This window comes from Cygnus atratus, chromosome 1, assembly GCF_013377495.2.
Source record: "Cygnus atratus isolate AKBS03 ecotype Queensland, Australia chromosome 1, CAtr_DNAZoo_HiC_assembly, whole genome shotgun sequence".
Classification (NCBI taxonomy): domain Eukaryota; kingdom Metazoa; phylum Chordata; class Aves; order Anseriformes; family Anatidae; genus Cygnus; species Cygnus atratus.
The window spans coordinates 98720052-98743777 of NC_066362.1; the positions used below are offsets into that span (position 1 = coordinate 98720052).

The following is a 23726-nucleotide window of genomic DNA, read 5'->3' on the forward strand; positions in this document are numbered from 1 at the left end:
ACCTTCCTTCTTTTCAGCTACAGATTTATAGGAAAAAATGGCAGAAGAATCTCTGCAAACTCTCCTCTTGATAAAATGCAAATATAATGGGACAAAAGCAAAAGGTCTAAAACAAATCAGATCACTGTTATCTTTTGTCACCCATCTCTCTCTCCCACCACTGCCCAGCCACAAGAAAGTACAGAGCACTTTTAGTAGATACTGATATAAAGAAAGCATTGGCAAAAAGATCACAGCAAAAAAAAGATTTCAGTATGTGTATGAGCAAAATGATCAATTAGCCCCATCAACTCCTTCCAAAGAGTGAAATTCCAGTTATTTGAAGACCTAGTGGATGAGATCCCCTGCAACACTGTCCTTAAGGACAAAGGAGCTGAACAGAGCTGGCAACTCTTTTGGATGTTTTCCTTGGAGCACAAGAACTCTCCATCCCCTGTGTAAGAAAGCGAGCAGGGAGGGCAGAAAACCAGGACAGCTGAGCAAGGTCAAACTGAGGCACAAGAAGGAAATGCACAGGCAGTGGAAGCAGGGCCAAGTGGCCTGGGAAGAGCACAGGGATGCTGTCTGAATGTGCAGGGATGGGATCAGGAAAGCCAAGGCACAGATGGAACTGAGCTTGGTAAGGGGATGCAGAGAATAACAAGCAGGGATTCTATAGGTATGTTGGCCAGAAGAGAAAGGCCAAGGAGAGTGTGCCCCCTCTGATAAACAAGAAGGGACAACTGGTAACAACAGACACGGAGAAGGCTGAGGTACTCAACAAGTTCTTTGCCTCAGCCTTCTCTGCCGGTCAGGCTGCCCACGTCTCTCGAGTCCCTGACTCTGTAGATGAGGGCTGGGGGAGCAAAGTCCCTTCCACTGTAAACAAAGAGCAGGTTCGAGACCACCTGATGAAACTAAACACGTACAAGTCCATGGGGCCTGATGAGAGGCATCCCAGGGTCCTGAGGGAACTGGCTGATGGAGTTGCCAAGCCTCTCTCCACCATATTTGAAAAGTCCTGGCAGTCAGGTGAGGTCCCTGGTGATTGGAAAAAGGGAAACATCACTTCTTGTTTTAAAAAGGATAGAAAGGAGGACCCAGGGAACTACAGACCAGTGAGCCTCACCTCTGTGCCTGGAAAGATCATGGAACAGATCCTCCCGGAAGCAATGGCAAGGCACATGCAGGACAAGGAGGTGATCCGAGACAGCCAGCACGGCTTCACCAAGGGCAAATTGTGCCTGGTCGGTCTGGTGGCCTTCTGAGATGGAGCGACTGCATCAGTTGGCAAAGTTACCAATGTCACCTACCTGGACTTCTGCAAGGCCTTTCACAGGGGCCCACATGACATCCTGATCTCCACATTGGAGAGAGATGGATTTGAAGGGTGGACCATTCAGTAGATAAGGAATTGGCTTGAATGTTGTGCACAGAAAGTGGTGGTCAACAGCTCTATCTCCAGGTGGAGGCCAGTGATGAGTGGTGTCCCTCAGGGGTCTGCCTTGGGACTGACGCTCTTTAATACCTTTATTCATTACATAGACAGTGGGATCAAGTGCACCCTCAGCAAATTTGCAGATGACACCAAGCTGAATGGTGCAGTCGATACAACAGAAGGAAGGGATGCCATCCAAAGGGACCTGGACAGGCTTGAGAAGTAGGCCCATGTGAACCTAATGAGGTTCAGCAAGTGCAAGGTGCTTCACTTGGGCCAGGGCAATCCCAGACATGAGGATAGACTGGGAGAACTCGTTGAGAGCAGCCCTATAGAAAGAGATCTGGGGGTTCTGGTGGAAGAAAAGCTCGACATAAGCCAGCAGTGCATGCTTGGAGCCCAGAAGGCCAACTGCAGCCTGGGCTGCATCAACAGGAGAGTGGCCAGCAGGTTGAGGGATGTGATTGTCCCTCTTTGTTCTGCCATTGTGAGACTCCATTTGGAGTACTGCGTCCTGGTCTAGGGCCCCAGCACAAGAAAGACAGAGCTGTTGGAGTGGGTCCAGAAGGACCACAAGGACGATCAGAGGGCTGGAGCACCTCTCCTATGAAGAAATACTGAGAGAGCTGGGTTCAGCTGAGTTCAGCCTGAAGAAGAGAAGGCTCTGGGGAGACTTCATTGCAGCTTTTCAATACTTAAAGGGGGCTTATAAAAAAGATGAAGAGCAACTTTTTGCTGGTTCAGATAACAAAAGGGCAACTGGGAATGCTTTTAAACTAAAAGAGGGGAGATTTAGATTAGATGTTAGGAGGAAATTCTTCACTCAGAGGGTGGCAAGGCACTGGAACAGGCTGCCCAGAGAAGCTGTGGATGCCCCATCCCTGGAGGTGCTCAAGGCCAGGTTGGGTGGGGCTTGGAGCAACCTGGTCTGGTGGGTGAGTAAGAAGTATCTGGCACACACATACACACACCATGGCGGGGGTGGAACTAGATGATCTTTAAGGTCCCTTCCAACCCAAACCATTCTATGATACTGATGACAGGTGTTCCTGCTGCTGAGTATGGGGAAGTTCTGCCCAGTACTGAAAAGGGTTCAGTAGTAGCTTGCATCAAAATTTGAGCCATTTTGACAGGAGAGTGGATGTGAACTGAGTAGAACAAGGCTGCTCAACAACCTAAGGGAAGGGCCTCTCCGTTTGAGAAGCTGGGTCACACGGGGCCATGTTATGTGAAGACAATGCAGTCTTCTTCTTCTGGTGACCTCAGCTATCTGTTAGGACTGGATCCTATCCTGATTTCTTTTGGCAGGCAGACACCCACCTGCTGGTGCATCAGCCAGGCAGTGCCGGGCACAAGACAGAACTAGGCAGCAGCAACTCCGTGCGTGCTGCATGACAAAGCTGCCACACTAAATGCAGCTTCTAACTCTTCCACGGTGTACATCCATCTTCTTCCTGGCCTGTCAGACCACACTTGTTATTGCGCACACTCTGCAGAGCGAACAAAAGGCAAAACTGGGCTGGAGAGACACCAACAACCTGAGGAACAGAGAGCAAACACACAGAGGCATCAGATCCTGGCTACGGGAGTGACCTGCACTCCATTTATCTGGTCCCGAGCAAGAAAAATTCAAGTTTAAAACTGGGCCTTGGCACATCGTAGGGTATAGATGGGAAGGCAAAAATATGTAAATAAGCAAATAATGCAAGCAGAAAATCGCTTTCTGGGTCACTTACCAGCATCAGAAAATAACAGGTATTATTTTCAGCACAGTTCTCAGCAGTGCCTCTGCTTATCTCACCTAAGTCCTGTTCTGCTTCCCCTGCTTAGTCTCATTAACAGTTAAAGTCTAATCAGAATTAAGGAATGTAAATAGCAGCAATCAGGCAACAGCTCAGAACCAGTCCTAATATCATGACTCAAACACAGCAGCTGCCTCGCTTACAGAGCAGTGGCCACCTTTTATGTTCTCATTTGCTTCAAATTACAGCTTAATTATAATGAATCCATTGAGTTTATCAAAATAAGTTTAGTTCTGTGTCAATCATTTTATTGATTAGCATCTCCCTGTATAGAGAGCTTGCTGAGAAATACACATGAGGTCTATCCTTCTGAAATCCTAAAGAGAGTATGCAGGAGAAAAATATTCCAGTGTGCCAAAGAACAAGCAACTCAAATTATAGTAACTCCAGTGAGGCCTGAAATACAGCACAGGTGTGCCACCGCATGACATCCAGGAAGAAGAACTCATTAGGCCTTGTGAACTGATAATGAATCCAACCCAAGGTCTTTACAGGCAGAGCACACAAATGGTCAGACACCAGGGTGCCGAGGCTCAGGTCTGTTAATAACAAAAGCTTTAATAAGCCTAGAATAGAGAAGAAACAACTGTCTATCAAGTGAATGCTGTGGATAAAGAGCTCAGCTATCAGGTGACAGATGTGGTAGAAAACCACTGTGTAGAGAGGGCAGGAAGGAAACAAAGAAATCTTGATGTAAAGTGAAGAAAAACAGAAATAAAAGCAGGAAAGAAGGTCAACTGAGTGCTGAGAAGAGCGGTCAGGGCATCATCACCTGGTGCTTTGACTCAATATCATTTGAGTATGAATGAGTTTGAATATCAACCCATTTTGCTGCACAACACGCAGGTGGTGGATCAAAGTCCAGGATGTGACCTTTTGTGTGGGGGCCTCATTAACATCTTTTAAAACTCACCATGTTCTTGAAACCTCAGAGCCAGATACTTCTGATGTCAGGATAATGGCCATGCCAAAACCACTGTATTTGAAGTTAACAAGCTCAAGCATGCTATCAGGCTGTTCAAAGTCAAGCATGCATCATCTCAGATCAGGTTATAAAGGAAACTTCAAAAGTACACTTCTTAAAAAGGATGCAGCAGAAGTTCAGAAATGAAAGGAGAATAATTAAGGGCTTGAAAATTTCTCACAGTAGGCAAGTATGGAAACAAGAGATTGCTTACTTTAGGGAGGAAATGCAGAAGAGAAGGCATAATAAAGTAAATAGAGACAAAGGAGATGACGAGAGGCAACTGTCCTCCCCTTTCTTGTAACATACAATGGCCATACGATGAAAGTAATAGAATTCAAGATAAGGCACTGAATGAAAGCGAATAAAAATAGCTGAGCTTGTACAGCTATTGTCCAAGTCAATGCATCAATCTGGAAGGAAAACAAAATCACGCAACATGAGGCTTAGCCAAACCAGGAGGAGAGTAACACCAAACATTGGCAGGTTAATTCCTTGTGAGCTCCTCTTTTAAAGCACCTGACCCTGCCTGCTGATCTGAGTCAGCCTCAGGACTGGCTCAATCTGAAAAAGCCCAAACTTCCAGAAAAATCTTTATGCCTGACCACAGGGACACAGTCAGAGACACTGTAGCAAAGCACAGGATAAAATCTGAGCAACTTACAGCAAGGCTACCAACCTGAGGCTTTCCTATGAGACCGGTCTCTGAAGAACCACAGGTCACCCACCATTCAGTGAAACCTCATTAACGCAACAGACTTCAAACACCAAGCAAGGCTGTCACTTGAGCCAGCCAGACTGAGATGTTTTTCTTACAGTATGAATTGCAGTTAAGTTTTTAACCAATAAATTGGGTCTCATTCTTTAAAATGAAGGCTTTTGCTGGAGATTTTGTGTTAACTACAAGATTCCAAACAATATCCCTCCCAAGGCCAGTTTGCAAGGTAGTAGTAGGATGAATTACACTAGTCAATCAGCAAAACACTTTCCTAAAAGTCAGAGGCCAACCAGGCACCAGCTGCTCAGTGTAGCTATAAAGCCATTTCTGCTCTTGAATACCAGCAACAGAATTAATTACAGAATGATCCTAGAAGATGCCTATAAAATTCAACATTAATTACAAACACAGTGACATTTTTGTCCTATACACAATTACACACAAGAACTTCCAAATAATCTTTGTGCTTTGTTTTAATAATATAATCCAGCTCATTTCATACGCTATAAATTCATTAGGCTTTGGGCTTTGTTTTAAATTACAAGAACAAGCATATTTTAAACAATTAATTTAAATAGTATGCTTTTAGTAATAATAATTTCCACAGTTCTGTAAACATGTCTCACAGCACCATCTGACCTTTGAAAGGGTTGTCTTGGTGTATTCATACCAGCTTCCATAACCCATTTCAGAAGACAGTTTGCAACGATGTCCATAGAAACCCAAGCAGGAGAACTGCACCGTGAGCAGGTCCGTCACTGCCTGCGAGTGTGCTGGTCCTTGCCTTGACCAGTCCATGGTGTCTTCCACATACAAGAAAGCTGTTTCATGTCTATAGCTCCAGGTCCTGCAGGTCTCCCCAGCTAGGTCCAATTTTCACTTTAACATTCAGTTTTACCGAGAGTTTGACAGCATTTTCCATCTCATGCTTGACAATCTGAGCTACCTATAAGAAAACACACATTAGATGTTGCAGAGTTGTGTAGAAGCCCAATATACACCACCTCAATGCTCTGTTTTCATGTCAATAGATAGTGTGGACATCTGGAGCTCTTCCATTTATTTGTGCTGATGGGAATGTAACAGAACATTTTAATCCTTATTAGAGTTTATGAACACACAAGTGTTCAAAACAAATAACATTTTATGCATTACAGAGTTGGGACTGGCTCCACATTAAGATTACTTTAAAAAAAAGCATGAGTAAGTTTCCATTAAATACTTGAGACTCCTGCACTCTCCTCTTTCACCCAGTTGCATAATTCTGAGTGTTTCATGGAGTCTGTTCTGAAAACATCAATGTTCAGAAAGCAGCACACAAAACAAATAAACCAGAGGCAAAGAACTATGTTCCTCCTCATCATGTCAGCATGAGAGGCACTCTGAAACAAACACTACAAACTGCTGGGAAAGCAGATCGCACTCCATGCAGTGTTAGAAACTGCTCAGGTTTGCCATCAGTTTTGTTGAGGCAACTTCAACTTGCTACCCTCCAAAGGTATTTCTAAGAAAACATTCATTTAAGCACACAGTTAAGGGCCCAGAAGATATTTTTGCTTGTGACTTTTAGGATTGTAAGAGACTGGATTTTTTTCCTGACGGTAAATACCTACCATGGATAAAAGGACATTCTTCCTAACCCAAGACCCACATGGAGTCCAGCCTGCCCTGTTTGCTTATGAGAATGAATCTTTCAATCCACACTCATCCCATCCCTCACTGGTACCCACAAGGAGAAATTTGTTTGTACATTTTTACAGGGGAATGGAGGTGGGTGCGGAGGAGATCACAGCACAAGTTTACAACAGCATTATGAAGTAGAGGGAGATTTGTCTTCCAAAATCCTACACCCTTATATATCACATTTCAAAAATGATCCCGATAACCTAGAAAAATGCTTTGAAATAGGATGTAATTCAGTACAGACAAGTACAGAGTAGGAGGAAGCAGAATAGAAAACTAGGATAGAAATAATCTACTGTCCAAAAATAAGATGAAAAATAACTGTCTGAACAGGAAAAATAAAAGGGGAGGTTATCAGAGATTAAAAACTGAACAGTAAGGCATACCGTTGTAAGAAAGAAAACGAATGCAGTTGGAAAAAGAAAACGTTGCTTGTGTGACACACAGATCAATTTCCAACTCTAACCAAAACTACCACAGCCTTGATTAAGTTTTGGGCACAGTATTTTCAAAAGAAACATGAACCATACAGAGGGAGATTCTCTGAGAACAGTCACATGCCCAGCACACCTTACCAGCAAGGAACATCAAATTCCTTGAAACTCCTCCTTGCCAGGGCCAGCTTAACAAGCCAATTTCTACCATCTTTGGTAATATTACCACGATCTTGCTGTTGTGATAAGCTCTGAGAGCTCCCCCCTTTCACTTTGACATTCTGCACAGACCATGAAAGCCCTCATATCTCCTTTTTTTTTTCCACACCTTTAGCACAAGAAAAAACAGGTGTTACTCCAATTTAGTTTTCTAAAAGAGGCAAACTGGGTCACTGATAGACTGCAAATCAAATGAATGATCACTACCATTATTTATCTTACAAAAAATTTGTAAGGATACTATGTTGACCGGAACACAAATTCCTGGATATATGGAAAGATATTTTTAGTTTTCTTTTGTGCAGTTTTGCAGCTGAAAGTAAGCTGCAGCCAGCGCCAACCATGGGACAACACCAACTTTTCTGAATACAAATCCTTATTGCACCCAAGGGATACACAGAATCACAGAATATCCTAAATTGGAAGGGACTCACAAGGATCGTTGAGTCCAAGTCCTGACTACACACAGGACCACCAAAAAATCAGACCATACGTCTGAGAGTGTTGTCCAAACACTGCTTGAACTCCAGCAGGCTTCGTGACTCAACCATTTCCTCAGGGAGCCCATTCCGGTGCCCAGCCACTCTCTCAGCGCAGAACCTTTCCCTAACACCCAGCCTGACCCTCCCCTGTCCCAGCTCCATGCCGTTCCCTCAGGTCCTGTCGCTGTCCCCAAAGAGCAGAGCTCAGCGCCTGCCCCTCCGCTCCCCTCGTGAGGGAGCTGCAGGCCACCATGAGGCCTCCCCTCAGCCTGCTCTGCTCTGGGCAGAATAAACCAAGGGACCTCAGCCACTATTCATACATCTTGTCCTCCAGAGCCTTCACCATGTAGCCCTCCTTTGGACACACACTAATATTTTTATGTCCTTCTTATAGTGTTGTGCCCAAAACTGCACACAGTAATCAAGGTGAAGCCACACAAGTGCAGAATAGAGTGGGACAATCACTTCCCATGACTGACTAGCAATGCTGTGCTTGATGCACCCCAGGACACGGTTGGCCCTCCTGGCCACCAAGGCACCCTGCTGGCTCATGTTCAGCTTGGCCTCGATCAAAACCCCCAGATCCCTCTTTGCGGGGCTGCTCTCCAGCCTCTCATCCCCCGGTCTGTATGTATAGCCAGGATTGCCCCTTCCTAGGTGCTGAATCCAGCACATGCTCTTGTTGAACTTCATATTGCTGGTGATTGCCCAACCCTCTGTTTTGTTCAGATCTCTCTGCAAGGACTCTCTGCCTTTGACAAAGTCAACGGCTCCACCCAGTTTGGTAGTGTCATCAGCAGACTGAGCATACCTTCAAGCCCTGCGTCCATTTATGAAAACACTGAAAAGAACTGGCCCTCAAATGGGGCCCTGCAGAACCCCACTAGTGACTGGCCACCAGCCTGATGTAACCCCATTTACTATAACACTTAGAGCCCAATTTGTCAGCCTATCATTCACCCATTGTAGTATGTCTTTATCTAGCTGTACACTGCACATTTTGTCCGGAAGGATACTGTGAGAGACAGTATTGAAAGCTTTACTGAAATCCAAAATAATTACATCAAATGGCTTCCCTTGGTCAACTAGATGGGTGATCTTGCCATAGAAGGAAATTAAGTTCATTAACAGGACCTTCCCCTCCTGAACCCGTTTTGGCTGTGACCAATGACTGCATTGTCCTTCAGGTGTTCAATAATTCCCAGAATAATTTTCTCCATAATTTTACCAGGCACTGAAGTGAGACTGACAGGCCTGTAATTACCACGGTCTTCTTTCTTGCCCTTGACTTACAGTACAATACTTGTACATGACGTACAGTATAATAAAACTTTTGTGCCAGCAAGATCAAAAAAAACTCACCAACACAGAAACCAAGAAATGCCCACTTTTTACTAAAATGTGTATTGCAGTTCAAAAGGGATAATGAATTCAGGCCCTACTTCCAGTGAGGGCTTGAGAGGGAGAGATTTAAGAGATCCTTTCAAACCTGTATATTTCCACTATAGCACAATTCTAGTGGTGCATTTGAAGGGAGAACAGGCAGTATTATCACAAAAAAAGATCCTTTCTGGCCCTAAAAACAATTATCAAAGGGGTAAGAAGTACAGTGTTGTTCAGCTAGAAAAAAATCCTTGAAAAACATGCAAGCTAAATCTGGAACACAAGTCCAAGTCTGGGAAATATGTACATACTCTGTTTTAAGTGACTGCCCAGAGAATCTATATGGACTGAAGCATATCCAAAGGAAACTGGAGAAGCTGGTAATAATTGTCGTTGAAATTAAGGCTGTTACTGAAAAAATATAATACAAGTATAAATAAATAATACTCAAACCCACTCACTTGGACCTGGTTCTGATGGGGACACCATGATAACTTGTATTTAGCATCTAAAGATGTAAAAGCCTATACTCCAGAGGGGTTTCAGTTTTCTACAAAATGAAAATTAGGTGCCTTTTCATCTCTAAAATAGCCTGCCTGGATTGAAGAAGCAGATGTCTGATCATAGTTGGCAAAATGAACAGAATCTAGAGCTGGGATTCAAAAGAAAAATATTAAACCCTTTGTTCTTAAGAAAGTTGAAAAAAATTGCTCAGACCAGTCACTCCTACTGAAAGCTCTCTCAGGCTAAGTCACTGCTTGCCATCAGGAAATGGTCTTCTGTCATTATGAATGTGGCAGAAAAAAAGTGGGAGAATGACATCCCCAAGATATGGGAGCACACCCTGTGAGCCTTCCTGGATTTGTGCTCAGTACTTGTGAAAACACTTAGATGCCAGCATACAGCCTAAAAGGCTTGCTACTAAAAGCTAGAGACACTGGTATACCCAGGCACCAGAGAGCCTACACAGTGGAAGAGCGCACAGATATATATGTGCACATGAAATGTATCTTAAGTCCATGTGGCATATTTCCTTTATCTAGCATGCTGCTAACCATAACAATCTTACCAGAAAGATGGGTACATAGGGAACAAGGAAACAGTACCAAAAGTACAGAGTCCTCCTTTCCCTACACACACTACAAACTACAGCTGTAACAACACACAAACTGAGTTAGGCAACAGAAGACAGGAGAATAAAGAGGGAGACAAAAATTCCTCCAAACTCAGGGAATTTCCACATGAGAAAAACTTCCCCTTGTAGCTATCAACAATACTAAGCTATTTCACTCACTGAGTCATGAACTGCTGCTGCAGGCAGCAAAGCACACACTGGAAAATAAGCTATGAACTTCACCCATGGGAATGGTTCAAGTCTGAAAATAAAGTAATCAAGAATACAGACATAGTTTTTCATCCAATTTAACATTTCTTTCACAGACCTTTTAGCACACATCAAGAGAGAATCCATCCTAGTAAGAAGGCTTGTTTGAAACGTTGTAATGCTGTAGATAGCTTTAAAAAATACAACTGCACAGCTGTACCTGGATCACATCATCCTCTGCAACTTCGTAGAGGAGCTCGTCATGGAGTTGGAGGATAAAGAAACCTCCACTGATGGGATGTAACATCCCTCTGTTTCTCTTTCTGGATAGCCTTCCTGCACAGATGAAGAGCACAGTTCATTAGATATCACTATACAGAGGAGTGTTTTTGTAATCAGAAAACGTTCACACATTCCTAATGCTAAGAAAAAGAACACGAGGAACTTTAAAATGAAAAAGCCCATGCCTAAAGATAGAAACAGAAAACATTACTATCTTATCAATATTTGTACAGCTACTGAGGGAAAAATGTTAAATGAAAAACATTTTAGATATAAACATTTCAGCCTTAATTTATAAAGATGTGAATCGGAACAAAAACAAGAGACAGTCCTGTCTCCTGAACCATCTGTTTTAAAAGTAAATTTTAAACAAAATCATGTCAAGTTTAATCAGAAGTTGGTTTATAATGTTCTCTGGCATTGAATTAGGATTCTGCTTTTCTTCCAAAATCATTTTAATGGCTAGTCTAAAAAGGCAGTAGCCTCCTCCCAAATGCAGTTATCTGAAACTGTAGCTACTACTCCTGAGTTAAAAAAAAAAAAAAAAAAAAAAAAAGGCAAAAAAAAGAGCAGCTTTTGAATAAGCAATAAGCAGCTGACAAAAACAGGATCCTGGTAGATCTCGCCTGCCAAAAATAAGACAGAACAAACAGTTCCATAGTAAAATCTGAAAACAAACAAAAATCTACCACACACGCATTAGACTCAAAAGTTAATTATTTCTCAGGTTAGCTAACAGGAGGACTCCAGTTCACAACTACAGGAAGGGTTTCACCCCATCAGTTCCTCACATAAACCTCACACGCAACAGAGCTGCTTCAAGAAGCCACATGACACAGCATGCATCTCTGATGGGAAAGGCATCACAGCTTGCTGAAAGGGAATTCTTTCAAATTTTTAAAACAGCTAATATTAGAGGATGAAAAAAAGTCACAAATGCATCTACTCTCCCTGGCCAAAGATCAGGAGTTTCTGCTCCTGGAGAGGCATGTTGCTGGTAGGCACATGCCTTCCATACATTGCAGACCTCCGAATCTTGCCTCTCTAAAATAAAACTCCCTGATGTTTTTAGAGGTTTGACAATTATTTATTTTTCCTTCTCATGCCTACAAATCAGAGCCTTCATATTAAGACAGTTTCGTGCTTCAGGTCGAAGAACTATCAACAAAATATAGAACTCCGTCCCTTATGCTATCTTTCTAAAAACATATGATTGATGAACAAATCACTGTCTACGCTATGCTATAAAAAAAAAAAAGTCCTCGTAGCACTCCTCTGGGAATGAGTACCCAAGTGCAGCTTTACTGTCTGCAGCCAGAAGAAATTTATGCTGGTAAATGCTTTATAATAACAATATTGTGGAGCCTCAGTACATCACAGTTCAACAAATGCCAGACTTAATTCTAACAAAAAAAAAAATGGTTTTGGAACTAGAAGTTGTTCCACTCCATCTTCTTACTCTTTTTGAAGCCAGTATATCTGCTCAGTTTCTGCTTCCTACTTTTGAACAAATCTGTAGTGGCATCACAGACTGTATCACAAAGGAACTCCAATTACCAACCTTTGCAACATTATCTTTGAGACAACTGGGGTTTCTCCCTCTCTCCTTACAACTCATTTGCCCATTAAGCAGAGACCTAATACAGTCAGAAAATAAAATCTGTCTCCCACCCAAAGCCCTTAAGCTTTTTTGGGTGATTTTTTTTTTCCATTTGTAACACTGAAAGTTTCACTCAGGGGTGAAGGAAGAGGTCCATATACCTGTTTTATCTTTTTGGAATGAGCTCTCCAGGTGCCCATGGGACTTGATCACAGAAGAGAAAGCTTCCAGGCGTCTCTGAATGTTCACAGTGGCTGTTTTGACAATGTCAGCAGCAGATCCCTGAACAGTTGTATTTACAGCCTGACGCTCTGCCTAAACAAAGACACTTGTTCTCAAAACCCACCCAAAAAAATAAATCTAATGCAGCATGCCACATGTACTTCATTAAAAATAATAAATATTTGGCCAAGTACAGGCACAGTAAAACCTCCAGAGTTTATCATATATGCACAAGACATTACAGACTAGCTTCATGCACAGTATTTCTCCAGATGACTGAAAAGAGCAGCATATCCACAAATTTAAGATGTATTGGCATCAGGGGCGATAGCCTGAAAAGTCATGAGCCTGAAGAGGGAGAAGCATATACACATGGTTACAGACTTTCATGAGGACCAGAAAAATCTCACTGCAAATCCAAGGACCATGAGACACTTCTGCCTATCTTCAAAACAATCAGGAGTGGATAATTATCAGTCATACTGCACCAAACCCTAACTCCCAGATCATTACAGCTGTGCAAAACCACACCAGACCACTTTGACACAACGGTGTTTTTTTTCCACACGAGAAAACTCTCTACCATTCCCCTTCTGAGACAAGAAAACTGTATTCAGAGGGTCTTCTCTGTCTCTCAGAGCAGAACTGAAATGTTTACAGAAAGTTATGAGGAGACTGAAATGAAGTGAAGATAATTCATTAATTGGTCTTTGATTTATTCTTTTAAATCTTAAAGTTGAACAGAAGGTACATCTACAAAGCTTCATATTGAAGTATCCTTCAGATTAAATAGTCAAATCATCTCAAAAAATAAAAAACGTTTTTTTTTTAAAACATCTCCTTGTTTCCCTTTCAACTACTCAGAGTACAAACTCCTCCACCCTCTCCATCTTCCACTCTAGTCTTTAATTGCACACAACCTGATTCATCTTCCTACTGAGAAGTATAATGCCTTCTCCCCACAGAAATGCACCAACACCTCTCCAGGGAGTCAATTCACTCTAACTGAAGTACAGCATGTATGACAGTTGTGTCCAAAATGACCTCGAGAAAAAATAATGCCAATGCGTAGGTGTATATTAAATAAATATTTATCTAACAAGGTAGAGCAATTTTCCACTGAGAGTACATAAGAAAAGAAACAAATACCCCCAAATATAGGACTTTAAATCCCCTTTCTTATTGAAGTGCTGAAAGAGTATAACATGCAAAGACCTCTGAGTGGGAAGAGTTAAAACACATCACTGTGCGGAGGCTTTTTAAAATCATGTCTGCTTACATCAATAAATTACTCATTCTAGTTCCAAATGGGAATTATGAAGTGAGGTTAGCACAGTGATGACAGCAGCACACCCAGTCAGAGAAGACTTACGTCAAACAGATCACGACAAAAGCTTTGTTATTCAGAGAACAACTGAGGAAACAATGAACTAAGTGAGAAGTGGAAGGTCATGACCAAAATGGCTCGTAGACCCTCTAAAAACATAGTTATGGATATGTATAAAAACCTAACACAAAAAGGAAAAGGAAAGTACTGCACTCAACATACGTGAGCTTTGCTGTAGGGATTTGGATCTCCAATAGCTGGCAGGTATCTCCGTCTTCCCAGGATCGTCTGCACAAACCCGTCTCTTCTGCAGCTCCTTATTGTCTCCCTCAAGAATTTCTGAATCCCTGTGAAAGGAAAGAGAAAGTTTTCACCAAGACACCTGATGTTCCATTTTGACTTCTCACTGAGGTCAGTGAAAGCAGCCTGGGAAACCCAAGCAGCACAAAGGTATTTCTTTACATTTCCTAGACCCTGTCAGTGAAGGGGTCAAAAGCACACAATCACTTATTCAGCCTATTCTCAGCTCTGCTGGGAAACTTATTAAGACTTTTGAGGTGGAAGAGAGTGCATAGTGTCAGGATATCTGGCTGTGCAAAAGGAGGTAGGAAGTCATTTCTGCACAGTGTCCAGGCACAGAGAATCATACATGGATTATTGCTAATGAAGAGGTCAGGACCTGGAACAGCACTGGAAAGACAAGTAGCAGGAAGGGGGTAAGTTTAAAGCAGAAGTCAGAGCTCTTGTTGCCTCAGGTTGCCTGACTTCAGACTGTGTCACTTCAAATTCTAAGATGAAAAAATCACACACCTGTGCTCTGCAAGGGAAGGAACCAATCCATCAAAGGTGTTAAAAAGAAACTTAGGTCAATGAAAGGTGAGACATGGAAGAGTCTCTATCATTGTAAGTTCAGGTAACAACTGCACTGAAGTGGAAAAAGTTAACTTCAGATGGTTACTTTCTGAGGTTTACAAAATACAAAACATAAAAGGAGCTATTCAAGATCAAGACTGACAGCATTAGTCAATCCACTAGGTAGGTAATTTAGCAATGGTAATATGTAGAAATGAAAATTCATAGGAAGTGAAATTACAAGATATGGTCTTTGCACATTGCAGAGTTTGTGTGATTGCATATTTACTGAGGGGTGGGGAGGAAGCAGCAAGTCATTTCTAGTGGTATTTGGAGGAGGGACTATCCACAATGGATATACTGGAGAATAAACACACTCTTAATAGGAAACCATTCCTCAACATTTGTCTCCTAAAGAAGGAAATCCTGAATCTTCAGAACATAATTTTCCAGCTCATTTCAAAGTTTTATGATTACAGCTGTCTCATCCCATTTGCCCTCCGTTCATTTTCTGATTGTAGCTCTACTCTTTCTATAGCTTTCCTAAAAATTAACGTGCTTACATGCTTCTTTGAAACACAAGAATAACTTTTTACAAAGTACAGGAGAGCTACTCTGAGCAGATGGATAAAAATGTAAGTTATAAGCAAAACAGTTTAAAATCCAATGAAATCAGAAGACAAAAGAGATCAACAGTTATATTTAAGTATTGTAAGAAGCGTGATCTAAAATCATATTACATATCCTTTGAAATTGTGTTTTAATAAAGAAAAGAGTTTCTTCTTCATGAAGTTGAAGTTTAAAATGAATTCCCAGGGCTGATAAATGTAATAACCAAACAATAGTGTCCTAAAGATGAATAAAACAGGAGTATAGAGTAAAACATTATGGAGTATCAAACTGCTCTGCTCATGCACTAGGCTTTTACATGAAAAGCTTTTTTGAAAAAGATAGGAGTAGTAGAGTGCTGAGACAAATTTAGGATTTAAAGAGACATGAAGTGAAGGGATTTAAAAATCAAAAGCAAGCCAACCACCCCCCCAAAAAAAATAAAAAATAAAAAAATCATACACCAACACCACCACCAAAAAAGACCCAGCTCCTAAATAGCCTTATCCTAACCTGTGTATCTCGATTTGAAGGATTCAATGTAATTGGCAGCGTCATTTTCATCAATCCCCATCTGCTCGCCTAAAGATTTCGCTCCTATTCCATAGATGATTCCATAGCAAATCTGCCAGAGGACAGTGCAAAAAAAACCACAAACATATGGTGAGCCATGCAGAGAAACCTGAGCCAAAACAGCGTGATTCACTAGAAAACAAGTGTATGGTAACAAGGGCAATCATTCAAGAAGAGAGACTACCTTCAAGTCTGAGGCATTCATGCTGCCTTTCTCCACTCCCATCCCCCAAAACCCAGACAGCCCCAGCTAAAACTTGCTAGGATCAGGAGGACTTACAAACCAATTACTGAAAAGTCACAGCCAAACTCAAACAGAAAACCATACTATTATGACTCCTGATGTTTTGAACACTAAACCTTCCTGCCAAGAAATTTGCTGTTTTTTTCCTAAAAATTACCTGTTTAGCTTGTTGTCTGGTGCTGTCTCCAACAGCTTCAGGATCAATCATCTTCCATTCTGCTGCAATGCTCTTAAAGACATCAGAACCCCTGTTCAAGGCTTCAATGAGTCGACAGTCATGAGACAAATGAGCAAGGATCCTCAGTTCAAGCTGAGAGTAATCAGCAGACAAGATTAAGCCACCTGAAGTCAACAAATTAGTCTAAATCATTATTTTATAAATTACTGCAACAACATCCCAAGCGCATGACTCTCCACCCCTTCAGAAACTGAAGGCCCAAATCACATCTTCTTGACTATTGCCATCATTTATGTCCATGTAGTAACAGCAAAGAAGATATAAGATCTACTACTAAACCACAGAACTTTCCCCTCATCTCCTGGAGTTAACCTCACAGAGGCTAACCACAGTGAAAAGGACTGAAGTTTCTTAGGTGTTGTGCTTGCACCTGCTGCTCTGAAAGTTCCCTACAGCCCTGTCTATGCAACTTCAGCCTCTATTTCTTGTGAATACCTTTAGAAGTTGCTTCTATCCCTGCTGAAAGTTGTGCCAGTCAGCAGTAGAAATAAAATCTAACAAAATTCATGCCTGTTTCCCCAATGCCTAGGCCTGCCTGTTTACCATCCAGACCCTACATCAAATATACCCAGAGAGGTATCTGACCAGGTGTCCGCATAGAAATCTAGCACAAAGATCAGACCAGCAGACTTGTACTAAGCCAGGGCAGACAATGTGAAAATAGACATTGGGATAGAGAGAATCCTAGCAGAGTGCAATTTGTGCATTAAGAGCTCTTTAAGTATAGCTCCTTAAAAAAATATGTATTCTTAGAGAGGGAATAAAGGTGTGAACATTGCAATAAAAACATTTGAATATCGAATTAAAACGTTCTTCTTTACAGTCTTCTTGTGAATATTTTTGAGAGCACACTAACTACTGCATTTGTTTCCCAAGGAGACTGCTCAGATATGTACCATCACCATTTCTTAACTCTTCAGAAGATCTTTTTGTTATCTATATTCTTAACAAGTAGCTTACACAGAGCAGGATCTGGCTATTACCTGGGAAGGGAACAAAAGCATGCCGCATGCTAACAGAAAATGGGATTCCTCTTCCTTCAGATCTGTCTTCATCCTGAATATTTACACCATTAGGCAAAATACTGGAATGCCTTCTACCTCTGTGTAGACAAAGAATGACTTTTCTTCAACAATGTTTAAAACACTTAAAGATACATAATCATTTTTGTCACAAAGAATCAGCGAAAGCAAGTAAGACAGTAGCCTCTATTCCACTTTGCTGGACAACCCATACCTAATTTGACCATGTGAGAATTTGAGACCATATGTACACCTGATGGGATTTACTGACTGAATAGATTTAGGGGTAAATATTCCTAGTATATTTAGGGTTTGGTCCAGAAACTGGATAATTATGATCCAAAACAGGTAAGATGAAAAGCCCCAGATCTGTGACAGGAGCATTCCAAAAAGGCAAGAAAGGAGTCCTACAGGAATCCTAAAAGTTCAGCACTCCGCCTTGAGTGCCAAGTCTTCTATCAACATTGTTCTCATATGCAGAACATCTACGCCAACCAACTGCTAATAGAGACAGAAAAGACCCCCCCCAGCATCACAAGTACACATGCAAAACCAAAAGTATACCTGTAAAAACAGAGCAAAAGTTGCAAATGATATGCTTATAACACCCTGCATGTTTCCTTGCTAAAGACTGAGCAAAAAATTGTCCAGTGAAAGGCCTTTATAAGCCCTTGAAATCTGGGTCAGGGACCTGATCAACTTGTTTATTAGAATGAAAAAGGCATCTCTTTGAGATCCATGATAATCCAGCAGAGCAAAGCATGGAAGACACCACCTGTTCTTCCCTTGGGCACTCCCTTTTCTTCTTATACCTCGTCTTTTCAGGGATGGTAGGGATCAAGGAGATGAAGGATAGCACAACAGTCACAGAAATACGTTTTCAAAAGAAATAAAGGTGAGGGACAACATGCAGGAGCTACAGATAATCACACTGTCCAGCAGAAGTTCTCAATTTCTTTTTATGAGTAAGGGCTTTTAATCACTATCTAGTTTAGTTACATTGCTTTGGTCAGAAACTTCTTACAGTAAAAAGAAGGAGACAGACAGGTATGGTAATTACTAAGAAAAAAAGACACTTTGGACTGAAGTTTGTAAGACCTATCAGATTTAGACTACATGACAGCTTCTTTTGTGCCAGAAGTCATTTCTGTGCCTCTGTAATTGCACTGCTTCCGAACACAGTGGTTTAACTAAGGAATGTATTTCCAAAAAATCAGTCTGAAAAGCAGGCCTTTCTCAAGTTCAGCAAGGACTCCTTTCAATTGATGGGCTGCTTCTCTATGGAACCCAGCTCACAGTCCTGCATAACTGCTGCAAGCCTAAGCATTGCCAGAGCTATTTCTCAAAATTACACTTCTGCCTCCATGGCTAGTCCTGGTTCTTCTCCTAGAGAACATGTGGAACAAGAACCTGAGTGGGAGAAGAAGAGAAACTGAAAGGAGAGAAAACCACAACCAAGTATGAAGGCTCACAAGCTAGCTGCCAAATAATCCACCTTGACAGTTCACGACTTCCACGCAACTGCTTATTCATTGGCATGTAATGATGTCCAAATAGGGTGCTACCTGCATGCTTTTGAAGAAGGTGCTTTATCACAAATGAAATTAATAGCAAAGAACAAAAAATATGTTCGCCCATGTTCCTTTACACAGTGAGCTGCACAGCATAAAATGTCTGAACTTTCTTCTACTCCTTCCACAATATCCCACCCTCTTTCAGTGTAGCTCTTAGGAAGTCAAACCAGATTCTAACCAGTTTAGTTACTCCTTAGACTCAGGCTTTCCATCCAACTGTAGGGTTTCATAAAGAACTACAGAAAGCAAGTGGCTACATGGAGCCACATGCCATTAGTATTATTATGTCTTTCATGTGTCGCTGAATGCTCTGGTATTTATTCCTCTGAAAGTGTACGGGAAACACTGAGTAATAAGTCACACTGACAAGACAGCAGCCACAGGCAAAGTCAGAAAAGAGAAATTTCACAAATTGACCACATTAAGACTAGGCAAGTAGACAGAAGCTTTGCTAAGACCCTCCCTACCTACTGCCACAAACAGCACGAGAATAAACAGCTCGAAAGGGTGGGCTTTCTTCAACCACAGTGGGCATTTCAATCGCAAAATCTCTTGGCACATTCTGGATATTTGGCTCCGTGAAAGTTACTCGACCTGAGAAGGAAGACAAGGCATAATTAAGTGAGAGTCCAAAAGGAGCCTCTCTAACCTAACACAGGAGAACACACATCTGCATCTCCAACAACCAAATGTTTTGGGGAAAAAAATGAGAAAATTGAAAAAAAAGAAAAACAATTTGGGTTTAATGAGCTCCAGCTCATTAAGGTGGTTCCACTACAGCACTTTGTTGTCACTAATAAGAAACCCTAAAATCCAGAACCTGTTCCAGGGTCAGAGATTTACATGCTAATATATGCAAGAAATGAATAATACTTCTCGTGGAACAAAAAAAAATATGTATTTTAACACACTTAGACTTTTAGGGCAGGTTAACATGACAGAGGTATTTCTGTATTTTTATTTGTTTTGAAAGAGAGCACAGTCTTGGTTTCCTTGATCTTTACCTCATACAAACACTGTCAAAAGTTAATAACAAGGGAAAATTTTGCACACATTTCTTTACCTGTAGCTGTGTGAGTCTGTGACACTGGATATATCCTTTCCATTCCCAATACAGAATTCAATCGTTTTTCCCTCTGTAGCGGAAACACCACTTTAGTAATGGCATTGTTGATCCTCCTCCATTCTAGTATGAGCCCTGGCAATGGGTGAAGTGTCTTTAATTTCTCCAAAACATCCTTGTGGAGAGAAAAGAGCACAACTATAATTAATTGCCTTAAAAGCTTTATTTATAAATAATATATATGAAATATATAAATATATTTATTTATTTATTTTTTGCAATTCTGCAGGGAAAAGTAACTCCTTCACCCACAGTGAGTGTCCAGTTTCATTGCCTTAAAATCAAATGGCTATCTTTTCCACTTATACTGCCTACACACGGACAACGAAAACACCACGAGATACAGCTGCAGTTTTATTACACACAAACAAGGCAATCACCTCTCTTTGGACTTTTGCATCCTCATCACTACCGTTAGTCTGCACCAACCAGTAAGTCACCTGAAATGCTCATGGCATCACTTGCCACGGGACCCCTACATTGCCTATTTTTGCTCAGCTTAATGCTTCTCCTCCATCTTCTTGCATATTTGTCTCCCTCTTCTCCCTTATCTACATGCTAAGAGCACTTTTCAAAAGATAATGTTATACAAACATTTCTCAGATATAACATTTTTTGATGTAGCAGGCAGTTACAACCTCTGCATTCCACATCACAAAAGGAAGGAATCCTCACTTTGCTTCTTGCTCCCTGCTCTGCCACCACTACCACACTTATTTATTCACAGCCACTTTAGTTTCAAAAATCAGTACTTGCTTTCCAGCCAGTGACTACACTGAACAAGGCGAAACTAAGAAAACAATACGTTAATGAGTCCTGAAAATGGGGAACATATATATCTGCTAATGTCACTTGTCTGACAAGAGTACCCATTAGCCTGCAGTAGTTGATCACCTTCACATATATACAATCTTTTGAAACGCTAAATTTGATAAACCGTAAGACCAACCATTCTGAAGAAGCATTCTCTGAAGCACAAAATACAGACTGTGTGGTAACTGGTAGGAAAAATACTGTACTTAATCACCATGATATTTAAGTATCTTTCAAGCTGATGTTGAAACATTCTTCTGCTATTGGTTTTACAAAATAATTATACTATTTTGGTCTTACATTTGGTTTGAGAAATCAAATTCTGCCTGACTATTCTCACTGAAACCTGCTATTTGAAGTTATGTCCTCGCTATACTTGGGCTTTAGAAGCGTAGGAATAGTTAATAACTGCTAACGAAGAAGGCTGAATCCAGTTTGAATTTACAGTGGTAACTAGCAGAGGAGAGGCAGTAATAAGTTTCCTTTCACCTAAGTCAGCATACCTAACTCCAAGGTATCCAAGCAGTGGATGTGTGAAGGAAGAGGGAGTTACTTTTACAGCTACTTTTAGACTAGACCCAGACTTTACTGTACCTTGGTTGTACTGAACTGCTTGCTCAACCTAACCATGTTTCCTTTAGCAGTTGTTCTTCTGGTGTAACCCAGAGTTTTCTTGTTTCTTTGAACTGTCACATCTCCATTTTGTGGCAGTTTCAGCTCCAGGAACAAAACCTGAAAAAGGCCAAAGTTTCAAATCAGTTTCTGCATGCTACTCCTAGGAGAACACAAAAAGGGATTCAGCACTTAAACAGCTTATTTCAGCCAAAGGACAGTAGGAATGCTTCAGGTAATTAAAAAGCTGATTAAAGATCTCTGCTGTCAAAGTCATTCCTTCTTCTTTTAATTAGCTACAAAATGCATTCTAAAATCTCATCTCCTAAATACTGTAAGTTTGAGTTCAGAGGTATGTTTTTAGGGAGGGTAATCAACTCCATCCAATCAGTGAGGTTACTACTGATAGTCAACTATAATAAAACAGAGTTAAGATGACTAATAATGGAAAGAATATTGGTGAAGAAAAAGAAGGGTTAGTAGGGAACAGGCTTCAGGGCAACATGAATGGCACAGATGGAGGTGGTCACAAATACTTTTTATAATATAGCCAGAATACTAGTTTTTCTAACAAATTATCAAAAGCTGGAAAATGAAGTATGTGCTCACTAGTTGACGTATACAACACAGTTCTTCATTTTTCATTCTATGTAGCATTGTACACAATTTAACAGCTATTGTATTTCATTTCACAGCTGGCAGAAAGGAATAGAAGTTTCTATCTCACACATTTATGTAGCATAAAAGTTTTACTGACACAAAATTAGAAGAGGGAAGCTCTACTAATCTGTAAAAGATACTTCATGTGATTCTTAACAAAATTTCTACATGAAAAACAAGCCTCCGTAGTTCAAAGAACAGCATTTCAGAAAAACTTTTCTTCCCCTTTTCCATGAAGCTGAGTAAAATTAGAGCTGAGCATTATTTCAGGAGCTCTAACTTGGGCTAATACTACAGAGCAAAACTTCTGCATTTGCAACAAAGCAGGAATATTTCTGTGAACTTCTTTTAGTGATTGCTGCTTGCAAATTTTCATTGCTTATTATTACATATCAAGTATAGCCCCTCAAAAAGAAATTAATGAACTAAACCAAAGAACTGTATGCGTAGCAATCCTAAGCTACTCCTGTGATACCATGTAGCATACATAAGAAACAGAAAGTAATGTTATTCAGGAATAAATGCATCAGTAATTTAAATATAAATCTGTTTCCTAGGCTTTTAAAAAAGAAATCAGTTCTATAAACAAATTGACAGGTTCTTAAAAAAAGGCAGTAATGCATTCTAAACTTGTAAAGCAGTCTTTCCTTCTCTTTCATGCCTGTGAAGGGACAAGAGCAAGAACTCAGCTTATTCAGTACAACTATATTTAGACTGAGATTACATGATATCACATCTAATGTATGCAAAATACTGCTGTTCCAACAAAGCTGGTCTAGTCCTGCACCATTAATCCAAACTATTCCAAAAGCCATTTGATGGGCAGACCATCTCATGCTCCATGAGGAGCCAAGGTCCTATACAGACATGTTTATTTCCACTTCACTTCTACCTTCCTTATTTCTGCTGATGTTAGCAGAAATCACAACGATCAGTAACAAGTAGATGTACAGCACCTTGCAGGCAGCAAGCTCATAATTAGCATAAAGACTAATCAACTCTGAGAAGAGTTAAATTGTGTTTTGTCCTTTCTTCATATGCATATACGTATAAGCAAAAGCATCATGAGAGTAACTTCTGAGAAGGCCTTCTCCCTCCCACCGTAATCCTCACGTACCTCTGCAATGTCATCAGGGCTGGTCAAGGAGAAACTGTGGCCTGCCAGCTGATATGCCTTGGTCTCAATCTCAGTTAGTTTAGCTTGCATGACCTGTTTCTGGGTTTCATATGCTGCATTGCTAAAGCCAATGCCATTTAGCTCCAGCAGAGCCAAACAATAATGGCTGGGCATCTCCACTTTAGAAAACACTTCTGTAGTAAGTACAAATGACAAGAAAAACTTAACATCAAAAACAGATCAACAGCATCAGTTTCATAAAAAAGCAACAGGGAAATTCTTGGTTTTTAAAAAACTGAATGTCCTGACACACTGAAATCTTTTAATAGATTTAATTTAAATACTTCTATTTCTGGAATATTTCATGGTAAGACATTTATCACAAAAGTATTTAAGTTAACTTCTGTCAGAAATGTGCTGATTTGTTCCCTA

General features: G+C 40.9%; 1 protein-coding gene across 1 annotated transcript in view; it reads right to left on the reverse strand.

The window, feature by feature from the left end:
* Nucleotides 1–5621: 5621 nt before the first annotated feature.
* The window catches only part of POLQ (DNA polymerase theta), a 54126-nt gene continuing 36021 nt past the window's right edge, over nt 5622–23726 (reverse strand). Inside the window, exons 20-30 of the mRNA XM_050708352.1 lie at nt 23295–23488; nt 21500–21637; nt 20033–20207; nt 19437–19563; nt 17357–17475; nt 16293–16477; nt 15832–15943; nt 14080–14204; nt 12470–12623; nt 10647–10762; nt 5622–5847 (exon numbers count right to left, since the gene is read on the reverse strand). Of these exons, the coding sequence (XP_050564309.1) occupies nt 5734–5847; nt 10647–10762; nt 12470–12623; nt 14080–14204; nt 15832–15943; nt 16293–16477; nt 17357–17475; nt 19437–19563; nt 20033–20207; nt 21500–21637; nt 23295–23488 (1559 nt within the window). The 3' untranslated portion in view covers nt 5622–5733. The remainder of the gene's footprint in view (nt 5848–10646; nt 10763–12469; nt 12624–14079; nt 14205–15831; nt 15944–16292; nt 16478–17356; nt 17476–19436; nt 19564–20032; nt 20208–21499; nt 21638–23294; nt 23489–23726) is intronic.